Raw genomic sequence first — 23,451 nt, 5'->3', positions numbered from 1 at the left:
CAGAGTTCTTATCACAGACACGCCCATCCCTGAATCATGGAATTGTAGAGTTGGACATTGCTCTGACGTCAGCTAGTCCAACCCCCTGCAATGCTGGAATCTCAACACACATCCATTTTGAAACCATATTGCTGCTATCCACAGAAAATACAAAACCATTTTTTCTTTGGAGGGGAGAGGTAAGAAGGATGGAAGAGCCAGCCATATTGATTGATGTAGCATCACCAGGCTTAAAAAATAACACTGTCTCTACTATTTCTAGCGTAGGTTTGTGTTGGCATATTGGTGTAGTAAAGTAGCAGCACTGTGGGATAGCTTTCCAGGCTGGTAGCTTTTCAGGCTGATTGCACAAGAAGCTGTCAGTCAGCCCCAAACCTGAGTAGTATAGCATAGAAGATGAACTATGCTTCTCACCTGTGTGTGGTATCAGGGACAGTTCTCCAAAACTACTATTTTTCTGTATACTTTAAGTACACCCTCACATACCCAGAAGACAATACCCTGTCTGTGAGCAGCACCCTGCACTGCCTTGCTGGACATCCAATAAGGTCCAGCAAATGTACAATTAAAGAGAATATCAAAGAAAGTGTTATTAACAAGCAACCTAATGCTTTCCAGGGATGAGGTGACTCTTTGCATGAATTCCTTCATCTGTGCTCCAGCTCATGGAAAGCCACCGGTAGCATGGCTGCATATAAACTTGCTCTGATATTTGAAAATCACTAAAGGTCCATATTCCCTTTTGGATGGCCTAGGAAGACACTAGTTTAAGTTCTACTTTTAAGTGTTCTGCTAGGTACTGCTTCACCATGAAGAAAGACCAAAAGAAAATCCTTTTTCATTTGTGTTTCCTATTTTTTGGCGTAAAGTATGAGGGCTGTATTACGCTTTTCTGGTTTCTGAAAGATATATTTTTCAATGTAAACAACACGTGCATTTCCTAACACCTATATTAGCACCACTTTAGTTTTTTTATTGCATTTCAAAGGGTTTGGATGGACATTAATCCTTAAACCTTTCTCAAGTTCCTGTCTTCTTTCTGGCTGGAATTGAAACAGATGCTTGACATGCTTGGTAATGCTCCAACTAGGATCAGAGTTTTTGTTATTCCTTGGAAGTTTCAATAACTCTCTTCAAAGATCCACTGTCATCCTTGTAGTCTTCCTCCAGCCCACTCTGAATACTCATTCAATCAGCAGCTGTGAACCTGAGTGGTGTTTACGTCAGTTTCCTCCTGCCTCTACTTCTGTCTCATGTCTCCCACAGCTAATGTGGTTGGTGGGGCAATACTCCTCTATGTCACCATCCAGAAAGTGGTATTTTCTTCCTTCTCCTTGCCTTACTGTTTTCAAAAGATGCAAGCAAAAGTAACTAGATGCCTAAGAACACTCAAAGCCGTTTTGAGAGGCTTTCAGATGGTATATGTGTACATCTAATGAAAAGAGCTATATGGAGCATACTGAAGTTAGCCATTGTTTAAAACCTTTTTCACTGCAGCCAGTTATATGATTTCTGTCAGTCCAAATTGGTGACCTTTCCTCAGGCTCAAATTTGTGATGAGAAATCCCCTGAATATTAGCTCTTAATTTGTAATATTTCTGTATCTGGAAACATGTACACATGTTCCCATAGGCACACATTTGTTTTGTTAAACATTTGTGCGCATACAGGAACCAGGAGTCTCTTAGAAGCCAGAGAAAGGTGAGCAGGAGCTATGTCCTTGTTGCCTGATCCAGACTTTTGAAACTTTGGGCTCACAAACAGCAAAGCAAACATATCTACGAAGGCTGTTTTGGGGGGTTTTTTTGACTGGGATTGGGAGTTGGGGATAAGTATCCAGTGAAGTCAAAACTATCTTGAATTGCACCCTAAAAATCCACATTGCATGCCAGCAGAAGCTGGAAGAACATCTGAGTGTATGGTTTGGCAACAGAATAGCTGTTTACTAATTTTTCCACCAAAGTCTGGATTCTGATGATGAGAATAAATCCTTTCTCGAGTGTTCCTTTGCTTGGAACATCAAGCGGGAACATGCACAGATACTTTAAAGGAAATATTCGAACGATCTTGTCCTAAATAATTACACAGCAATTAAGTATTATGCTAGTGACATTATTACAATTTCTTGTACTATTTTTACTGATAGTAATCGGTAAATATTGATGCTCAGTTTAATTTAACAAAGAAATCATACATTATGTAAGAGAAAATACTAAACTTGCATTTAATGGCTTGTGTGCCACTAATGATAAAAGAATAAGAGGGGTAGGAATGGAATATTTGTAAAGGAGGAAAAAAAGACAATAAAGATGACTTTCAGGAGTGTATGCAGACCTTCCAGATATTACTATTGCATTTCTTATGTCTTCAGATTCGTATCCCTTGTATCTCTTGTAGTATAACTCTGTTCCCCAACCAACATCCTTCCGTTTTCCATATATCCTTGCAATAGTACCCACATGTTATTATAATGCATGGTGACATTTTGTAATATCGCGGTCTATAGAGTTTTACGCTCATTTTTTTTAATAGCAATGTCACTTCTATAAAAATGTCCATCTTGGAAATCTAATTATTTTCAAAAGAATTTCTATTACTGTATGGGACAATCATGTTATATTGCCTGTGACAAGCAGGGCCGCAAGCCATTTTTTATGTTTCGTCTGTATTCCTAACAATGGCTGACCATTATTATTACTACTATAATATATTATTATAATATTTTACACTTTAATTTTAACTCCCTTCTATCCTATTAAGAGCAGTCTTAAAAAATGTCAGTGTTTTAACAGCTCTCCAGGATGGTGTTCGCTTTCTTACACACTTACAATGGGTAATGTTTCGGTCAATTGCTAATTTGCCTCCTAGATGGTTTTCCATAGGGTTTCCTTTTCTATTTTTATTCTGCACACTGCTTTGAGGTACTAAAATATTGTGCACTTGTCAAGCTCATTTTATCCTCTGAAATGCAGACACACAACCCTTGTGCACATAGGTGGCACACTATAAATTTACTGCAAAAACTTGTCATACAAAATCTGTCTATTTCTCCATCTTTCCCAGTATTATCTGTTCTGACTGACAGTGGCTCTTTAGGGTCTCAGACAGGAGTATTTTGGGTCACCTACTACCTGATCCTCTTAGGATATCAAGGATTGAACCTGGGACCACAAAGCATATTGAGCTATGGCTTCCTCATACAAGTAGATATGTGTACACAAAGGAAAAGTATAGATAGAATGGAGTCATTGAAATGATTCTGGGTGGAGCACCTCCACCTGTGGATTAAGTTTCAGGAAACCAGAACGGATTGCAGCAGTGCAACACAAAAAAACATTATTGGTACATGTTCTCTGCTAAGATACACAGAATTCCAGTAGCAGTTCTGTTTGTTGCTTTACACTCTTGGACTATAATTGTAAAATAAGTGTGTACGTATAAACAATTGTTAAAATGATTGCAACACAGGATGGAGAGAAATTCTTTGCCAAGAATACATCTAGAATAAAATAAATAAATCTGAATAAAGGAAGCACATCAGCACTAAGGAATTCGAAAAAATTTCGAGAGTAGAACAACAAAAAGATTGAAAAGCTTCTGTAATTGACTATTGAGGACAGATGAGATAGTCACTGAAGTGTGCAATTTGATAAATTAGCTATTAAAGGGAATACAATAAGTTGTCTGTAAATATATGAGGAATATAAACAGGCAGGATAGGAAAGTTATTTGATGTGATACAAAGCAAAACTGAGCAAAAACATTATAGTGAACTTCCAATACAAATTTTTGTGATGCCTACCAGATTAAGTAAACAGATTTGTAAAGATGTTTTTGACTCCTGAGTCCTATAAATAGTAAACAAAATAGTTATGACTGTGTGTGTACAATAAAAAGGGCATTGCTACTTATAGTGGAAACTATTCCCTACTTCATCTGGAACATAGAGTGGCTGAAGTGGTTTCAGTCTCTAGAACTTGCTTCATTGAGTGAGGTGTGTGTGTGTGGATAACACTGGGCAACAATTTTTTACTTTTTGAATGTTGTCTAGATTTCTACAACTGATTTAGGGTATTTTTGCACTGCTGAATCAGGAAATGGCATCCGTTTCTCTCCATCAGGTCAGGTTTACTGTAAACTGAATGGTGGGCATTGGTAAAGGTAAGTACACGTAAACTGCATGTTGCTTCACCATTTTTCAAACTTCAGGGCTTGAACTTCCGTTTCTTGGAACTCCTGGAATGCTCAGTGGCAGGGAGGTCTCTCTTCAGAGTCCAACAGTAGTCAGCCATCATGACTGCGTCCCAGCGACCCTGATACCTGGTCTCCATCTCTTTCATGTCCTGATGGAATCTCTCCCCCTGCTCGTCACTCATTGAACCCAGGTTCTCAGGAAACCGGTCCATATGTAAAAATAGGTAGTGCATCTTGACACTCATGTTGCAGCCCAGTTTCTGAAAGCAGTCAACATGTTGTTGACAAGTTCTGCGTAGTTTCTGGCCTTATTGTTGCCAAGAAAGTTCTTCACTACCAGAACAAATGCCTTCTACGCTTCCAGTTCCACTTCGTTCATTGAGTTTCCGAACTCTGGATCTCTGATGAATTGATGGATCTGAGGACCGTCAAAGATGCCAGCTTTCAACTTCTCCATGGTCAATCCTGGAAAAGCCTGGCACAAGTAAGTGAAGCAGTCACCATCCTTGTCCAGAGCCTTGGTGAACTGCTTGATTAAGCCGAGCTTGATGTGCAGCGGTGGGAAGAGTATTTTGTCTCTGTCCACCAGAGGGTCGTTGATGATGTTCCTTTTTTTGCAAGGCACCAATTCCTCCCGCACAGGCCAGTCCTTCTTCATGTAATGCTGAGCACGGTCCCTACTATCCCACATGCACAGAAAACATGGGTACTTGGTGAAGCCAGACTGTTGTCCCAACAAAAAGTTCACCATCTTCAGGTCAACACAAATAAACCACTTATGCTGATCATAACCAAGTTTCTCCAGCACATACTTCACCGTTTCATAGTTCTCCTTCAGTGTACTCGAGTGAGCCAGGGGTATAGAGGCAAACTGGTTGCCGTTGTGTAGCAGAACACATTTCAGTGATTTCTTGCTGCTGTCAATGAACAGTCTCCAATCTTTGGGTTCATACTGTGGCACTCCAAGCTTGAGCAGAAGCTGCACAATATCTGCACAGTACACCAAGTCCTTCTCTTCCGAGAAAAAATGGAGGTTTTATGACTTCAAACTGATCCCTTTTCAACATAATCACCCAGAACTATCGGACCTGAATACTTCTTGTCATTAAAATAATCATTTCCAATCAAAACAATTATTCGACATGGCATTTTACCCCCACCAACTTCTTCTAAAATGCTCCACAGAAGCGTACATGTGAACAAAAACGTAAAAAAAGACATGTGGCCATAGCTCAAAAACTTGACCTGATTGAGCAAAAGCAATGTGATTTTTGGATTCAGTGCATCAGATTCGTCCTAAATCAACTGAAAAAACGCAGACAACAAATTTGTTGTTGACCAGTGTAATATATTTGACCCAACCCTTTTCTCCCTCCCTCTTCTGTTAACATTTTTCATGGGTCCCCATATGTCAATATATACTAGCAAAGTGCCTGTCACGACATACTTACGTTAATAGCATTGATTTCCAGCCCCTTAATAATTTTAGTTGCTCTTTTCTGCACCTTTTCCAGCTCAACAGTATCCTTTTTTAGGGTCAAGCTGCAATATGTTATCTACAGAGCAGTGCCTTTATGTGGAAGACACTTAAAGGGTACAGCTACCTAGCTAATGTAATATTTAGTTTGACTCTCAACTGCAGCAGGCAGAACTGTACATAGTATTCCAGGTATGATTGCACCACAGATAGGCACAACAACACTAGCAGTTTTATTTTTGATCCCTTTCCTAATGATCCCTGGTATACATTTTTCATAACTACCATTTACTTGATCAACATCTTCATAGTAGATCTGTCCATCATGATTTTGAGATCTCTTTCCTGACTTGTCACTGTGAGTTCAGACTTTATCTAGGGTTTTTGTTTTTGCCCAAATGTCTATAATGCAGTGCATTTGCCATTTTATTGCCTGTTCACCCATTTATATCCCATTTTTAAAGCTCTTTGTAATCTCTTTTTGTTTTGTTTTTTCTACCATGAATAATTTGATGTAAGTAGCCAACCTGGCCACTTCACAGCTTATCCCTAACTTCAGACCATTTATGGACATGTTAAAAAGCATCATTCCCAGTGCAATATTATATTATACAGTGTCAATACTAAGTTATATTTGTCTGACTAGTAGACTTTAAAAGTCAAATTATTTACATTGCAGACAGCTATATGCCTCTTTTGTTGGATCTATGTAATCACTTGTCTTAATTTTTTCCCCCTATAAAAACGACAGGCTTGTTTTGGTTGCTGATTTGTTTGTGTCTTCGAGGGGTTAATCACAGTGACTGATGCAAATTGAGAGCAAAGAAAAGAGTGCATGGTTAATTGGAGCTTTTATGATAGGAAAATTTCATCTCAGGTTAGATTACCATGTAAACAATAAAATGATCTTAAGTATGCGTGGAGTCAAGAATTCAGTGCAAATGTATGATGAGCAAAATATGCATGGATAAAATACTTGGAAATTACTCCGAATGTTACTAGTTGTTGTTGGTATAGCATATTTTAAGTTGCTGTGCAACATGTTTGTAAACAAACCTTGTTTCTAAGTGTGATGAGTATGTTGTTTAAAGGCTTTGAAAGCAAGGGGGGCAGGAAGGCAGGAGTGGCAGTGCTTTACTAATCTGCCCATCAAGACAGAAGGGTGGTATTTCCCTCCTCTTTTTTTTTTTAGCTGCACCAGTTCCAAAGTGGTATTGCAGAGGGGGATCAGATTTGACCTCTTTCTGGGAAGGCCAAGTTCTCTCCATGTCCTACCCCAATCAGCTTTCATTTTCTTTGATCTTGAATGTGCTTTGTTGCACATATGCTGGCCAGTAAATTCTCTTGAGCAACATCATTAGGGGTGTCAAAATTCTTATGTGCATCCTATTTTTATTTCCTGTAACAGGTTGGAATGGGAGATGACTACATAATACTACTTCATAATACTAGTACTTATAATGTATATTGCTTGTTGATAAATGGGTCTTTTTTTTTACTTTTCCCCCGACCATGTATCAATTGGAAGCCTCTTGAAAAATTTAGTATTACGTTTCTAAAATAGCCAAAGGGAATATGTAAAAGTTAACAAACAATATTTCTTAACATGGATTAGCTTCCTTTCACAATTTTTTAAATAGATGATAGATATAGATAGATAGATAGATAGATAGATAGATGATAGATAGATAGATGATAGATAGATAGATAGATAGATAGATAGATATTGATAGATGATAGATAGATAGACAGATAGACTTCCCACTTTTTCAAGTAAATGCTGACTCTCCCTTTTCTGCTTAGTTCATCTTACCTCTCCTTTTCTTTGGGACTTCCATTTTATTCACAACATTTTTATAATCACTCTTGTAGTGCTTTTCTTTTACATTATAGTATTCTCTTCTCATATCCATTTTCTGCTTCATCCTTCCCTTCTTGTGCATCTTAAGGTTCTTAATCATCCATGTCCTTCCCTGCCCCCACAACTCCCACCAGTTAATTTCTCTCACCAAAACTGAACTCCATCTCTCATCAGGGTCCAGCAATAACAGGGACTGGTGGGGCTTTGACGAGTGTCTTACAGAGGTTGGGGAGGGGGGGTCGAAGGCTGCACCAGGACATGAGGCCCATGATTTAAGGAGTTTGGTGCCACCCATGGGGCAGGAGTTTGGGGTGGGTGGGTAGGGGAAGGGGAAGGGTCTGAGCGGTCAGAAATGGAGGTGGGGGCGCAGGAAATGTCAGAAGCGGAGGAAACAGCTGTTCAGGCAAGAGGCGGGGCATTCAAACCCCCACATTCTCTTGTCCCTCTGTCTCCTAGAACTAGAGATTTGAAGAGGGAAGTGCAGGAGAAGCCTCAGGTTGTGCATGTGCACTTCATCAAATGAAGGTACATAAGTCTGGAGGATGGAGGCATGGTTCCAATGTTGCTTCAGCTGCTCTGCCAGGCATGAACTTGGAAAAGTTAATGCCAGCTTAAGTAGACGCTAGAAGTGAGTGTTTGTGTGTGTATCTGATGCATCTTAGGAACTGCTGTGTGTACTTTTGTCAATAAATAATTAACTATCAGCTGTTTACCTTTCTGAACAGGGGGTATGTAGGACAGGCAGCATACTCAATAATTACGAAGGTTGTAGTCCGGCAACATCTGGAGGGCCACATATTAGCCACCCCTGCTCCAGCATACAATTAACTTCTCTCTGTGTCTGGGTCAGAGATAGGAAGCAAAGTGCCCAGCAGATGTTGCTGGACTACAACTTCCAGCCTGCATGGCCAGTGGACACCAATGATGGAAGTTGTAGTCCAGACATATCTGCAGTGTGCCATGTTTGCTTTCCTTGGTCTGGCTCTGCTCTATTTGAGTCATGTTTCTTGGAAGAAAAACAAACAAGCCAGCACGCAAAATGTTTTCCCTGCAAATATATTACCTGCAAAGTCTGTTTTTGTACACCAATATGAATATTTTTACAAATCATAAATAGAATAAGAGATTTGTAAGTGACCCAATGGAGAACACATCCTGACACCTGTATTTCAGAACAATTCTTACATACTGTTTCTTTTCATTACAATCGCTTTCTGTGAGTGAACCTAGCTTCATCTGGCATAGGCTCTAGGGGGAAAAACAGCAGCAGATAGAAGTTTATTTGAGATCTTTTAGTATTATTGAAAAGAGACAAGTGGAAGAGATATTATTGAAAGTAAAGTTCTAAACTACTCAAACATCTAAAGGCTTTTGAAAACTTTATACACAACCCAGTTAATTCTGTCATGTACCAAAGTGCCAAAAGATTGAGCAAGGATGAATGTTAATCCACTTTTATAAAATCAAAGGGTTCATATATTATTTTTTACTGTAAAGAAATAATTTGAATAAAATTTGACCCTTTTTTCAATAGTCTGTGGGTCAAATGGAACCCACCATTAAAATTCTCTAATATCTTTCTTGTATTAGCATTTCAAAACTCAATTTAAATATTCACAGAGCTCTTTTTTTAATAAACTTAACAAAATTCAGGTAATTTCCTTCAACTTTCTTGATTGAACGAAGGCAGTAGGTAGAGATATAAAAAAGATGTACAGCTATGAGCAAAACCTGAAATCAATTATATATAAAAATAACATAACACATGGAATGAAATTAATCAAAAGGGAAAAAAATTCTACTATATGATTCTCTGGTCTGCTACCTGCAGGCAAGGAACGTAAATGAAAAAAATCAACATTCTTCTCTCAGATAAGGAAAAAATTAATAAAAATGTTTCTTTCCTACAGATCCCCTGATGCAACTTATGTTAAAAGTGAGTGGCTGCAGGAAGAACTTGTTCATTTTAAATAGCTCCCATTTTCCTTGGCCAGAAAAAAATAGCTTTTGCCTTGCTGTTAAGCTCAATTACATCAGGTTTGTGTGGATTTGCTGTGTCCAGGAACACCTCTGTATCCTCCCCATCCTTGTTAACTGCTGTCAGGCAAACTCAGAAAGGACTTGAGAAAATGATTTACAGTTTTTTCATAATAAGTAGCAAAGAAATAGTTTTAACCTTGAACCTGTTTAAAAGTTGGAGCTCCACCCTGCTTGTGATTGGGAGTATCACAGGGTTTCCCTGACCAAACCTCTGTTAGTCCTTTAAATTCAAATGGTGGACAGTAAGAACCCTGGTTAGGTCCCAGATACTACCAAATGCCCTCACTGCAGTTATGTTAGGATCATGGGAAAGGAAGGGAGCAATGATTAGGGTTCATGGTCAATTGGTAAAAATGAGCCCATGCTGAGCCTCAACACTGGAAAGGTCTGTTCTGAATAACATGGGCTTGAAATGTGTGTCAGCATTACAAAATAATAATAATAATAATAATAATAATAATAATAATAATAATAGGAATCCCTTCTTTTTATTACTTACTTTGTGACTACTTTGTTCGGAGAGAGAAGAGGATTCAGCTTCCAGCATTCACTTCAGAATGGGTGTATATATAAGCTTAGATAGAGCATAAGATATTGTTCTAGTCACTTGGCATTTGGGTAGACCTGAAAGTTGATAGGACTTGGAATTTGATTTATCAGTTTGCCTCTGGAGACTGAGATGAAGTACACTTTTTTGACCTCATCCTGTCTGCTTCAAAGAGCTCTTCCAGAGGTGTACATTTCTAGGAATGCTTGTGATTCTAATAATGGGATCTCAGAATAACTGACAGGAATCCCCAAAGTAGAGGGCAAATGTCACTCTAAGTGCACTATATAAGGTTACAACTTGTCACTCTATAGTAAATTTAGTTTCATTAAAATATACCATATTCCTTTCTAGAATATAAAATAATAATGTGTAAGCTCAGTTTCAGTGTTTCTTTGTTTCCATGCCTGGGCATTGACATAATACTGTGATGGGGTAGACCAGTTATGGGCAAATGTGTATTATCCATACTGCCATGTGGGTAAGCAGGTTGGTGGTTTATTTTTATTAAAATGTACAGATATATACTTGTTATGTAGTAGCAAATAACAATGAAAAAGGAGCCTTCAAATAGGACAGATTCCGTTGGCTCAGATACAAGAGGGTATTCCATTATATCATTCCCCACCTCCTTTTGAGGAATGTGTTGTATTTCTTCTTTCAAGTCTTGCCTGTCTGCTTTCCTGAAATGTTTTTGTGTGTATAAGTTGAAGGCTCTGATTATCATTGTTTTTAGAGACTAAAGTCATGATTGACAGAATTATTTACCTTTAGCTCTGTCTTCAAAAGTATTCCGAGATTCTCATTTCAAATACCCTATCTACTTATCAAATATAAAATAAGACCATTGATACTAGAAATACTTAGCTGGTTATTAAATACAGAGGTAGTATAATACTATAAAACAGGTTAATTCACAAGTATATTTTTGACATGAAAGCAGATGGTATATACCCTGCCCCCCATCCCGCCATTGATATTGTTCATACCCAAGTATACGTATTGGCCTTTGGGTCCAAAATACCCAAAGTGTTGGATTCTGGCCTTAAGGTATGATGTGAGTTCAAGACATCAGTACTACTGCACAAATCACTAATAACTCAGGATCGGAGTGGTTAAAAAAGAACCTTCATCAGTACCTTCTGAAACAAATTCTGCAGTCTGGGGGAGACATGGTTCCATTAGTCGGCATAGCATGAAAAATGGGCCCCCAGGATATTTTCAGTGGTGACACCACAGCTATGGAATTCCCTGATGGGAGGGCAATCCTATTTCACTGAAAGGCAGTGAGGGTCCTGCTATTTATTTATTGTTTGTTTGTTTGTTTGTTTGTTTGTTTAATTTATATAACACCCTTCATCTAAGGAGCACAGGCAAAACACAAAAATACTTAAAACAATAGCAAAAAAACCAATACCCTCCCAGTTTAAAAGGCCATAGAATGTTTATTTAGCCATAGGCCTGAGATAAGAGAAATGTTCTCTCCTGGCCCCTAAATATATATAATGAAGGTGCCAGGCTAGCATACCAAAAACGAGGGGCCACCACAGAAAAGGAGGACTGCCCTTCATACAATCATACCTCATGTTGTGTCCGCTTCAGGTTGCGTTTTTTCGGGTTGTGGACTGCCGAAACCTGGAAGTACTGGAACAGGTTACTTCCAGGTTTGGGCAGTCGCGCATGCGCAGAAGCACTAAATTGTGCTTTGCGCATGCACAGAAGCACCAAATCGCAACCTGCACGTGCACAGACGTGCAGGCGCGGGTTGGAAACTTGCATCCCGCACGGATCACATTTGCAACCTGAGCATCCACTGTATTTTACTTCAGTTGTTTGTATTTGATATAGCTTAGATAAAATAAGGTTGGTTTAAGTTGCATGCCTATAAAGGTACTTAGGAGTGAGACCCATTGAAGTCAATTGGACTTGCTGCTGAGTAGGCGTGCACTGTAAGGAACACTTTAAAGACCAAGCTAAATAAGAAGAGCCACCTATGGAAGACCATCTACTTCTGTGATCATCTACTTCTATGAAACCTTAGGTACAGATGTCCAACTTTACACTTTTATTATGTGACTACTTGTACATTATGTTGGTACAATGTTGTTGGTTTCTTTAAAGGCCCCCTTGAGGATGCTGTTGAGGATGAAGAAGAAGAGTGTCTATCGGAGGGAAATGACATTATCTCCAAAGAAGACTTTCCTCTGGAGGGAAGCTTTTCTGCAGAATTTGAGCCTGGGAATCTGAGCTGTGAAGAAGTGGAATACTTTTGTAATAAAGGTAATCAGTATTAAACAATCCTTGGGTCAGCAATCATTTGTATAAAATTGACTCCCTTGCAAATATTTTACACAAAAAATTCCTCTTTTGACATAATCAGATGTACCCAGTTTTTGCTGAACAGTTTATTAAGCAAATGCTACTTCAAACTAACAAAGGCTGTTTTTATGCACAGTCTCAATGCAAAGTTTTTAGCATTTGCTCCTACTGTACCATTTTGCCTTGTTTGATTCTGAACTTAGGATCAAAGAGCCTGTCTTTTACAGCACACATTAAAACTGGTATGTGTTCATATTTGGTTTAGGTTTAAAGGCATTTCATTCTGGTTCTGGCAGTCAACAAGTCATTTGAATTAATTAAATAAAGTGGTACAAGTGCTTTCGGTGTATGGTGTGGATGTAACCACACTATATTCTGACTTAAGAAACAAAAAAATGCAGTACATGTTGCATATCAAGTCACAAATCTTGGTACTAGTAGCAACATGTTCAAGGTGAATAACAAAAATAAATTATATTTTAAAAATAGTATCTTCTCAGAGCATTTTCGAAATAATTTTGTCCAATGTTTTTTTAGCTGTGTTCCTGTGGTTTTGATTCCTATGAACTGTTGATTACATCATTATAAAACATTCCTTTAAGGTGATGGCATGGGCTCCATGATGCACAGTAACTTTTCAAAGATAAGCCATGAGCAAAAGACAGGTTGGGCAGATTTGCATACCATGCTAAACCTATTTAGCAGGATGCAAATGAACATAAATGAGCTGCAACAAGCCTTGAGCTCTCACACTCCTGTCTCTGTGCAGCAGAAGTTTGGAATCTTTCTCTTCTGCTCAACCATGGTTTGTTACATTTCGATTGATAAAGTGTGGCTAACATTAACTATGGATACTTTCAAAGCCAGTCATCTTTAACCATAGTTGAAGAGGAGCTGTCTTGAAAAAGATTAAGAAAGAGGACAGTAAAAGAAGCTTGAACAGCTTTATAGCTTCACTTTCCAGACAAGGAACACAAAAGGAATCTGGCTTATTTCTTTCTTTGAAACATTTTTTATCCTATTAAGACAAGTTCAAGATGAATAACAAAAATAAATTAAAACAACTTTAATAGATCAAGAATTCTCTTGATTGAGTGGCTGGTTTTGCCCTTCAGTTCCTCCAGTTCCTTCTGCTATATCAGGGGTCTGCAACCCGCGGCTCCGGAGCCACATGTGGCTCTTTTACACCTTTGCCGCGGCTCCGGGGCGGATACTAGCGAGGGGAGGAGGCGCATTGTGCGCCCCGACACTTCCCACTGTGGCGGGCGCTGTACTGGCTGTGACGTTGCATGGGGGCGGTGCGTGCGTTAGTCACGCACCGTCCCGACGTCACCTTCCCGCCCGCTGTCAGATTGGAGGGCAGCGGCGCGCGTGCAGGTCTACGATTGCGAGGAGGAAGATCCTGTATATATAGCATTAAGGTAAGAAACAATATATGCAGTGTTATATTTGTTTTAAATGCCGCAATGGTTTTGCGGCTCCCAGTTTTTTTTTTCTTCGGAAATGGGTCCAAGTGGCTCTTTTTGTCTTAAAGGTTGCAGACCCCTATGCTATATCAATGGTTCCTTCTGCTTGGGACCATAATACTCAACTCTTTCCCTCCCTAAAACTAAGTTGACAAAAACGTGTTTGGTTTCTTAAAGTATGAAATGAAATGAATTATATTGGTTTTAACTTTAATACTGGACATGAGCTGTGTCAGTCTGTTCTGACACTCTTTTGGAACTCTCTCTTACTTGTCCTGCTGAGTAGCTATATAATAATGATTGGATTGCCTTACTCCTCTAATGAATTTGACTACTTTGTCCCAGCTGCTTACATTTCAACCAGGAAATAATGGTCTAGTTCAGATGTAACATAGACAAGCACGCGCCCTGTGCCTATGCATTCTTCGGGATATAAAACAAGTTTCAAACCCTGGTTTGTTCAGAACCTGCTCACCATAGTTTTTCAGTGTGGACATAAAAGTAAACTATGGTGACATAACATGAAACGGGTAACCCAAGGGAGCCTTCACTCACGGCATGCCAAGAAGGGAGGGGTGGACTGGTGATCTGCATGGGCATAAGACTTGTACAGATATCAGTTTAAAAAGCTGAAGCTGGACCATTGCTTCTTGAGGCAGCGAAGAGCAAAGAAACTTTAAGTTTGTTGAATTGTCTGGCCCATATAAAATGGCATATTTGTTATTGTCCAGTCACTGTATTATTATGTGATTTTATGCTTACTCTTTAAAGTCTTGGCGGCAGTTATCAGAAAATGATAATATTATAATAATGCAGCCTTCTTCTAAACCACTTAGAGGTTTTATTAGAATCAAGCGGTATATACATTTTGTGAAATAAACAAATACTTAAATAAAAAGTGAAAATACACTGGTGGAAAGGATTCCTGAATCTTGTAAAGATCTTGCAGAAAACTAGCTGTTTCATTTGCATCTGCTAGTAACAGTTTAACCAGAAACTGCAACTAGATCAATATGTAAAATTCTGACTCTGCACACGGTGTTTTTGGCTCTCTTTGCTCTCAGAAGGTTGATATTTCATAATATTACAGCTATAGTAGAAGCCACATCTCATTGGCTTCTTGGCCCATGATTTCCAGCCCTCCAAGCTTCTTATACTTGCTTTTTTCTTTACCTTTAGTGCACATCTTAAATTACCTCTGTGCCCTCTTTCTTGTTTTACTCCAAATCTGCTTTATCCTTGAGTCTTCCTTTCTTGAGTCCATGTCTCCCACCACCATCTGTTGGTTTCTGAGATGTCTGTTCTTCAGTCTGTTTTCCTATGCCTCTTAATCATCCTATCTCTCCCTAGCACTTCCATATTCATTCCCCCAATAACATACAGGTCCTTCCTGATACTGAGTTCTGTAAAGTGTCACAAATCCTCCTTGTGCCCAAATTATCTCTCCTCCCTCCCACCCCACACATTTCTTTAAGCGTTATTTCCTAGCTCTTTTTCCTTCAGGTTTTTCTATCTCAGTGCATTACATACTCCGCACCTGTCCTTCAGCCTCCTTGCCTCTCAGCTACTGTCTCTTAGTTTCCCTATATTCTAGACATCTTCTCAGTCCTCAGCCAAAGTTACAACTTTATTTTCCCTCACAGAAGCTGGTCTAGAAACTGTGTCATTTACTCAGTAGCTGAGCATTCTCTGTTATGGCATCACCTAAGCCTTCCGTTAGCTCAATATCATAGATTAGGCAGTTTATTACCTAATGCATATTCATGTATGCTGCAATCTAAAGAAACTATTTATTGTCCATTGTATGCCCAAATGAAGCTTCCCTTATAGTTTCCACAGCTAATGTGAATGGATTGTGGAATCTTATAATGGTTTGCCCTGTTGATTGTGGAAGGTACAATGGCGAAAATGAAAGAGGAACCTATCATTGCTTCACAAATGCACAAATGAGTTTTTAAATCATGTTCCTGACTTCTGGCTGTTCTGAACAATTAGAAACCCCAAAATATGAACTTCAGATTTGTTCATCACTGAAGCAAGCAGTAAAGCTTTTGCTTAGAGTTTTGGTTGGTCATCTGTTTTCCAAAACTTGGGTTTACTGAAGACATCTGTTGCATCTTCACACATAAACACACACACGGCTACATGGTCTTTGACTCCTTGTGGGAGATGATGTATAGCAATATTCATAAAAGAAGCTGTAAAACTGTCCTTCACTGCCACAAGCTACAAATGAAATTGGAAAGGATATTTCTAAGAATGAAAGTGTACATAAACCCAGTAATCTCTTTCCAACTGAGGGCGGTGTGACAGAAAATGTCTACTTTGAAGTATTGAGAGAACCTATCTGGATGGAGAGTATTATAAAGTCATTCCTGGATTGTCCCATCCCCCGTCCCCCTTCTTTTTCTTTTAATGCTCTGGGAAGGACTGAAAATTTTATTAAAGGGACCCTGGAAATTCAGTTGAAGTGCATTGGGTCATTTCCCCCACAAACTCCGTATTAGATTTTCAGTGCACCTCCTTGCCCCAGGCTCCACTGCATATCAAAGAAGAATCAACCAAATAACTAAAAGTTCACACACAACACAAAATAGCACTAGCATTATTTTATAACTTTGTGCCAAGGACTCCAGGGGAAACTTCCAACTAAGAAGCTGAAGCTTTGAGGCTGAGACTTAGCCTGGTGAGCTACCATAGTCTATTCTAGGGAACTGCCATCGGAGCTAGAGGCGGAGGGAAGGCTCCAGAGGGATGCCGGAGAGGGTCCCAGTAGGGAGAGAGGCAGCCCATCTGCTGGGGAAGGAAATCAGCGTAACACCAGTGGAGAAGGGGGGCAGATGGGGGAATCGGAGAGGAGGCTCCAGGACTCTTCACCGGAGACCAGCAGGGAGAGCACAGAAGACTTCCGCGCAGGGAGAGTAGGAGGAGACTTGGCGTCAAAGAACTTCTTTGCTGGAAGAAGTTCAAGAAACGCCCACTGCCGGATTCTGCCAGCGACTGAGACAGCCACGGGTGAAGGGCTGTCCAGACAGAAAGGGTTCAACCAGGTAACCTAGCCAGGAGTGGCGGCAACTTACGCACGAGCAACCCCTAGAACCATTACAGTCTATGAATGTGCAGGTCTTTGGGGTTTCATTCAGCCACAGAGAGGATTTTGATGTGCCACAACAGCCACTGTGGTATAAATACTGGCAAATGCAGCCTGACAGTAAGCTTGATCCTCTTTTCTTCATTGGTTTAAAATTTATTCATTCAGTTTAATGAAGGGTGGACTGAAATGCCCTCCCAGATGTGCAGGTAGGGGGAATGGAGGGGCATTTTAAAGAATATTTGGAATTGGGTGGTGAAACTTAGCTTTCCCTTCCTGAGGAACTGCACCTGTGACTATATTTCTGAAAGTTTAGGAGGGGAGGTAAGATAAGTTGTTTCTATTCTTTCTAGCTGTCAATACTGGTGGAATAATTTAATATGAGCTGCATTTTTGCTGAGTCTGATTAATTTGAGTTGATTTTATTATTTGTGTTTGTCTTGATATTTTGATCATGAGCCATGTAATTTTTTTGTATAAGACACAGTTAACCTCTGGTTTTAGAGTTTGCAGTTTATGTTAGGTGGATGAGACCTAGCATGGCAAGGCGGGGGGTGATAGATATCTGCTACTGGCACATAAAAGTATATACTAAAAGAGAAGCTGAAATTACCCGTTAATAGTTAGGATGCTGTTTAAGAAGCTCAACCTATGTAATCAGTCTTTGTTTTACAAATCATACTTTGTAAGTAGGTTATCAAAGCTGCAGTCCTTTACACACTGTCCTACGAATAACTTCCATTGATCCTAAGGGTGCTCACTTCTGAGCAGACACATGCAGGATTAATTAAATCTTGTGATTTTCCCCTTATTTCAGTGTGGCTTGAGTATCAGCAGTGAGCCTTTACAAAAGTGTCAACAAAAGCTGAGGTTAGGAGTTGGTACAGATGTAAAAACGGTTAAGACACAGGGAACCACACACAAGAGTATACATTTCTTGGCTGCCGTGCCTTCTATTCTTTCCTAGTTGGCCTTCATTAAGTGATGCATTGACACAAACATTAACCATAGTTAACATAGACTGGATTCTGTCTTCTTAACCAGGGTTTTCTAACCAGTTTTAAACCCTAATTTTGGAAGCTTAAGAGGAAACTCGGGGTTATAGTTAATAGAAGTCAGTGTGGGCAACCATATAGATAACAAATAACTTGCATGAAGTGTGAAGGAATTTGTGTGCAAGTTGTAAGGAGCTGAAGAAGGAGCCCGTGATCCATTGCACTGCTGCTGATGTTATAAGTGCTGCTAAAAGACTCCAGTATTACATTTTATTGTTTTCTGCATCCTTTTTCTCCTTCATGCTGTGTCTGTGTGGAGCTGTCGCTGGCACTGTTTCTAACACTCACCAAATCCTTGGCAGCCTAGAAAATGATTTCCTGGTATCCCTCCTTCCTTCTGTTGAATGATTTTATGTGAGCATGTGTAAATATTTTCTGCAGCTTTTGTGTCTAGCTTTGATACTTAATATATTTGCTTGTTTTTCTTTCTTGCTATGTGTGTGTGTGGTTTAAAATAAGCAGGAAGGTCTAGTTATTTTTTTTAATGAAATATTTTCAATCAATAGTGATTTCCCCTCTCCCAAGCAATGTCTTTAATGACATATTTTCTGCTCTTCTAATGCTCGAGCAATTGGGAGCAGGATCAGCATAAGGCAGCTATACCATACAGTAATCACTCTTGAGTTCAATAGGGAGGTCTTTACAGACAACTTTGTTCTTTTTTCTTAACGGGATTAAGAAGATCAGCTCTTTAAATTTCTTGCATATAACAGTGACATTTCCAGGGTGTGCTTAGACCAAAGAGTTCAAAGTGAAGGAATAATAAAAAAAAACCACCCAAAACCGAAAAGCCAATATGACTTTGTTTTTTACCTTGCTGGAGGAGCTGTTTCTGCAAATCGTCTATAAGCTTATTGACCTGCATCTTTGACTCCTTGTTTTCTCTGGATTTGGCTGGAGTGTAGACACTGATAGAGCACTGATAGAGGTGATTGAACAGCCCCCAGCTTTGCTTGGCACAAGGCCCCACAACTCCCCCAGGATTGACATTATCTTTTTCTGACAATACTTCATGTTTCTTCGAGCTTGCACTTCCTTAATTTTATTATTTATTTTTAATTCTTCCTGGAGCCTTTATGTATGTTTTTCAAGGAAATGAAGGGCACACTAATTCTTTTTGGTAAGCAGAGATAGTGTATAATACATGATGACATGTGTTCCCCAATGGAAGGAGGAAAAGGCTAATGTATGTAATAAACAGTACTTTTAAAAGATTTTCAAAGAATCATCAGCATCAAATTCCCGATGGCTTGTGCATATATTAACACTGAGGATTTGTATTGCAAAATCTATTACTTGATATATTTTGTCTGTACCATGAAAGTTTATTTGATCCAAAAAATTATGTGTACATAAGTAAATGTACTGCATGTGCAGCTGGAAAACATGGTTTCCTTTGCAGTTTTCTCTGCTGCTCATATGCCCAAAGAGGCAAGCCTCTGTTTAGTTTAAAAAAGTAACTTGCCTCTTCAAAACTGGGAGCTGCTATAGACATTCAAACAATTTATCTGGATAGTAGCCAGAAAATGCAATCTGTTTTAAATCAGCTTTTGGAATTCCTCAGAATTTGCTTCTGGTTTTCCTTGGCCAAAAGCAAATGTAAGTGAATTAAATAGAATTACAAACATACAGTGTCTAGTGTAGAACGGACTTGGTTGATCTCCACATTTGAACTCAGATTGGAATTACTTCTCTACGTCAGATAGATTCTGGTAGTAGTTCGCTAATCTTGGATCAAGTGCTGAGTGTTACAAGATCTAGATTCTTTTCCAGATGCCCTTCTGGGTCTTCATGAGAGTTCAATGGACTCGAACTATAGAGCTAGATGTAATAAGACCTTTTGCAGTGTGTGGTAATGATCCCCCTTTTTAAGACATCAGAAATGCTGAATTGGAGGTTGTTGGCATCTGTCTGTCTTGAGAGTCACTGGAGTGTGCCTGCAGGGGTGAAGTCAAAACTGCTGGAGAATCACAGTGCCTGCTGTGGCTGCAGAGACTGGTAACTCATAACTGCTGCCTCCCATGTTTGTTTTGCTTCATTGGTAGCACCAAACTGAACTCTCTGGGGCACAAGCCTGGACAGTGTGTATGGCGGTCCAGGGTTGCCCAGTTGACAAGACCCCCTTCTCGGCCTTGTTGGTGTGTTCCAAAAGAAAAGCAGAGAAATACATTTGAAGTGATCTATTAATTGGATAAGGACTATAAACTAACAGGAACAGAGTGATTTGCTCTCATCCTTATGCTTTTGTTCTGAATGGCTTGCTGGTGGGGAATCCTAGAATATTGTTTAATAATAATGGACAGCCCTGACCCAAATAATTCGTTCATCATAGTGTTAATACAGAACTGACTTTATCAGGGAAAATATTGTTGCATCAAATCTGTGGTGTTGGATAAATGCTCTTTATGACAGGATTACTACCCAAGTTAGAATAAAAATGTGAGCAACTTTTGACCAGACATATTTATTAATGGCAGTTAATTTATTTTGATTTATTCCTCACCTCATCCCCTCAGGGTGAGTTACACTTTCAAAACAGCACCTAATCCAATAAAATTTTAATTACTGGGGCAGTGTAGCTGTTGAATGAGTACTGAGTAGTGGTAAATACACCAAATAATATGATTCAAAGAAGCTATGTTAAGCATACAGGTGAGAGAACCAAGAGAAACTGCAGCTTTCTTTTGAGGTTTCTCCAGCTGCAGCTCCTAATTCCCCAAATGTACACTGTAGTTCAACCCTAAAAATGGCTTCCCTCTTCAGCTTTCGGAAGGGCTAATCTAGTTGTGTACACAATTCTGTTCCTTGTGCAACTAAGCACATGCAGAGCTTTTTGATTCAGTGGACTTTTATTTAATAAGCAAGATCTAATCTTAGGGTTGTGGTGGAAATCCCCAAAAGTGAAACTGGGTACATTCAGGAAACTGAAATACTTCAGGATCAATATCAAAGATGATTTCATGTTTGGATACACTCTTCTCAAGTTCTGATGTACGGTTTTCACATAATCCCATTGGGCAGCATAATACTGGCTGCTGTCTATCCCATGGAATGTGACTGTTCTTGTTCCTCGACCCCCCCTTCTCTCTCTGTGTGTACTTGGCAGCTATAAAGCTATGTGCTTCAAGTATAAAAGCAACATACTGCTTGTCACCAGCACTTTAAAAAATGTCACTTTGTAAGTAATAAGCACCAATTACTAAGTGATAGGCGGCAGTCAGGAGAAAAGAGCAGGAAAATATGGGGTATAAATGGTGCTAAATGAGTGCGGCAGAGAACCTGCAATTCTACAGTCGTCGTCCCCTACTCCTTTTGTCCCATTTCTGTCAGACAAAGCTGGGTATGGCTAAGAAAAGAACTGACATAAAAGAGAATTTTTTAAAAAAATAATCAATTAAATTAAAAAATAACAGAACCCCTGTTTTACTGAAATGCAGCTCAATACTACAATAATTACGCCCATGGATATATTGTTGACTAACTGGATGTTTTTCTTTGAGGACTTTCCTTCTTAAATCATAGTGAATCCCATAGCTCTTAAATCAGTGGATGTAATGCTTCCTAAAAACCTAACATAGGAACACCTCTGAAATTTTTTAACCTCCAAGAGTGAGATAGGAATTATTTACATAAATTATTTACATAATCTCTCACTTAAATCTGCTTAAATCTCAATGTACTTTTTCCCACCATTTGGTGGATCATTTGAGGAAATGATGAGGCAGCTACAGTTTTCCAATTGTGTTTTCAAGTTTCAATTTCTGATAGAGGGACTTAGAGAAACCTCCCCTTTCACCCATTTTTTCCAATTTCATTCCAACACTGTGTTGTGAGAGGAGCACTTCCCGCAGTTCTGTATTTCCAAACCCATTTGATAGACTTGTACATGGAGAAGGTTGTGGCAACGTTGCTTATGTTATCAGAACTGTAAATTACTTAGGCATGCCTGAGCAATTTGATATTTGTGAATTCCAGTGTGAACTGACAGAATCTGATTCTCCTAAATGACTGTGTGGTTAGATTTCCACTGACTTTCCTATCTCCTGAATGTCCTGTTCAAAAATTCTATCAACGTTTGTTTAAAACACATATTTTTTAAAGAAAATATGCTTGCAAGTATATATTTAAATACGCATTCATGAGAAACTTTAAAAATTAGCAAATTCACGTGGATACAGGACAGTTTTATGGGCAAATAAATTCAAAAGTGTCAGACTAGAAAAATATTAAATTCAATCATTCCTAAAGTCCATCGCCAGAACTTTGGGCAGATTGCAAACAATAACCCATTAAAGTGAAAAATACTATGCTCCCAAGAATGTATCTGCTTTTGGTGTGTCATGATTCACTGCAAAATTAATTTGACTCTGAAGTCATGATGTGAAATACTTGTGGGGGTTCTGATAATGTCCTCTTTTTGTACTCCTGCTTCACTTGACTGTTTATCTAAAGAGCACCCCTTTTGCATTTGGGACTGAAGTTGTGTGTTTGAACACCTCCTAACTTGAGAAGTTCTTCATACACAAAGCCAGTGTTATATAGTTCCATGGTACACACCCATACAATATAAGATACGAGCTCTTTGAAATTTACATACTGATGTTGATGTGCCATATCTCACTGCAGAGGTAGCCTCTATCTTATGCTTTACTGTGGCTGAATAAAAAAATTCCTTCCAGTAGCACCTTAAAGCCCAACTAAGTTAGTTCCTGGTATGAGCTTTCGTGTGCATGCACACTTCTTATGGCTGAATAGGTTGGAATAGAAGGAGCTGTTTTTTTAATTCTCACTGAAATCAGCTGGAATATATAGTACATTGTCTTTTTTGCTGAGATAATGTTACACCATTGCTGATGGTGGGATGAGGTGGATTAAGTTATTTGCACCTATTGAAATCAGGCTGAAAACTGTGACAAATTTAGCATGAATCCAGCCAAATGAAAACTGGCTTCAGTTAGCTTGGTTGTACTGTTTAAAATTAGGTTGGAGGCTATAACTTGAGCCTTCACTGATAATTGTTTTTAAATCAGCACTGAGTATTTGTATTTTTACTGACTTAGGGCAGTAAATTTAGCAGGTACTAGGCGCTTGTATGATATTTCCTTTACTTTGTGAAAATTATTGTTGTCTTTCATTTTTTTCCTTTTTGCCATGTTCAGACTGCCAAGGATCAGTGTAGACCTCTGAAGACCAGCTGCTGGAAATAAGCAAAAGGAGAAGCTGTTGCCTTCATGCCCTGCTCCTTTTGTGGGCTTCCCAAACGCACCTGACTGTTTTTTGTTAGAAACAGAATGCTAGATGAGATGGACCTTTGGTCTGATCCAGCAGGACTCTTTTTGTTCTTATATTATTAAGGCCCGTTGTGGTTTCCTGCAGTGTGTACACATAGTATGGGCATGTA

At 39.1% G+C, this 23,451-nt stretch overlaps 1 protein-coding gene across 11 annotated transcripts in view; it reads left to right on the top strand.

Moving 5' to 3' along the window:
• The window catches only part of ZFPM2 (zinc finger protein, FOG family member 2), a 469,506-nt gene that overhangs the window by 183,787 nt on the left and 262,268 nt on the right, over positions 1-23,451 (top strand). For 8 of the 11 annotated variants that reach the window (XM_083749019.1, XM_083749021.1, XM_083749023.1 and 5 more), the window contains one exon: positions 12,241-12,399. The exons of the other annotated variants lie outside the window; for them this stretch is intronic. Coding sequence is in view for 1 of the 8 variants with exons in the window: in XM_083749015.1 (XP_083605141.1) it covers positions 12,241-12,399 (159 nt within the window). In the remaining 7 variants the exon portion in view is untranslated. The remainder of the gene's footprint in view (positions 1-12,240; positions 12,400-23,451) is intronic. 11 annotated transcript variants of the gene reach the window in all.

Source organism: Podarcis gaigeae, assembly GCF_964106915.1.
Source record: "Podarcis gaigeae genome assembly, chromosome: 7".
NCBI lineage: Eukaryota > Metazoa > Chordata > Lepidosauria > Squamata > Lacertidae > Podarcis > Podarcis gaigeae.
This window is presented reverse-complemented; position numbering and strand designations above follow the sequence as displayed.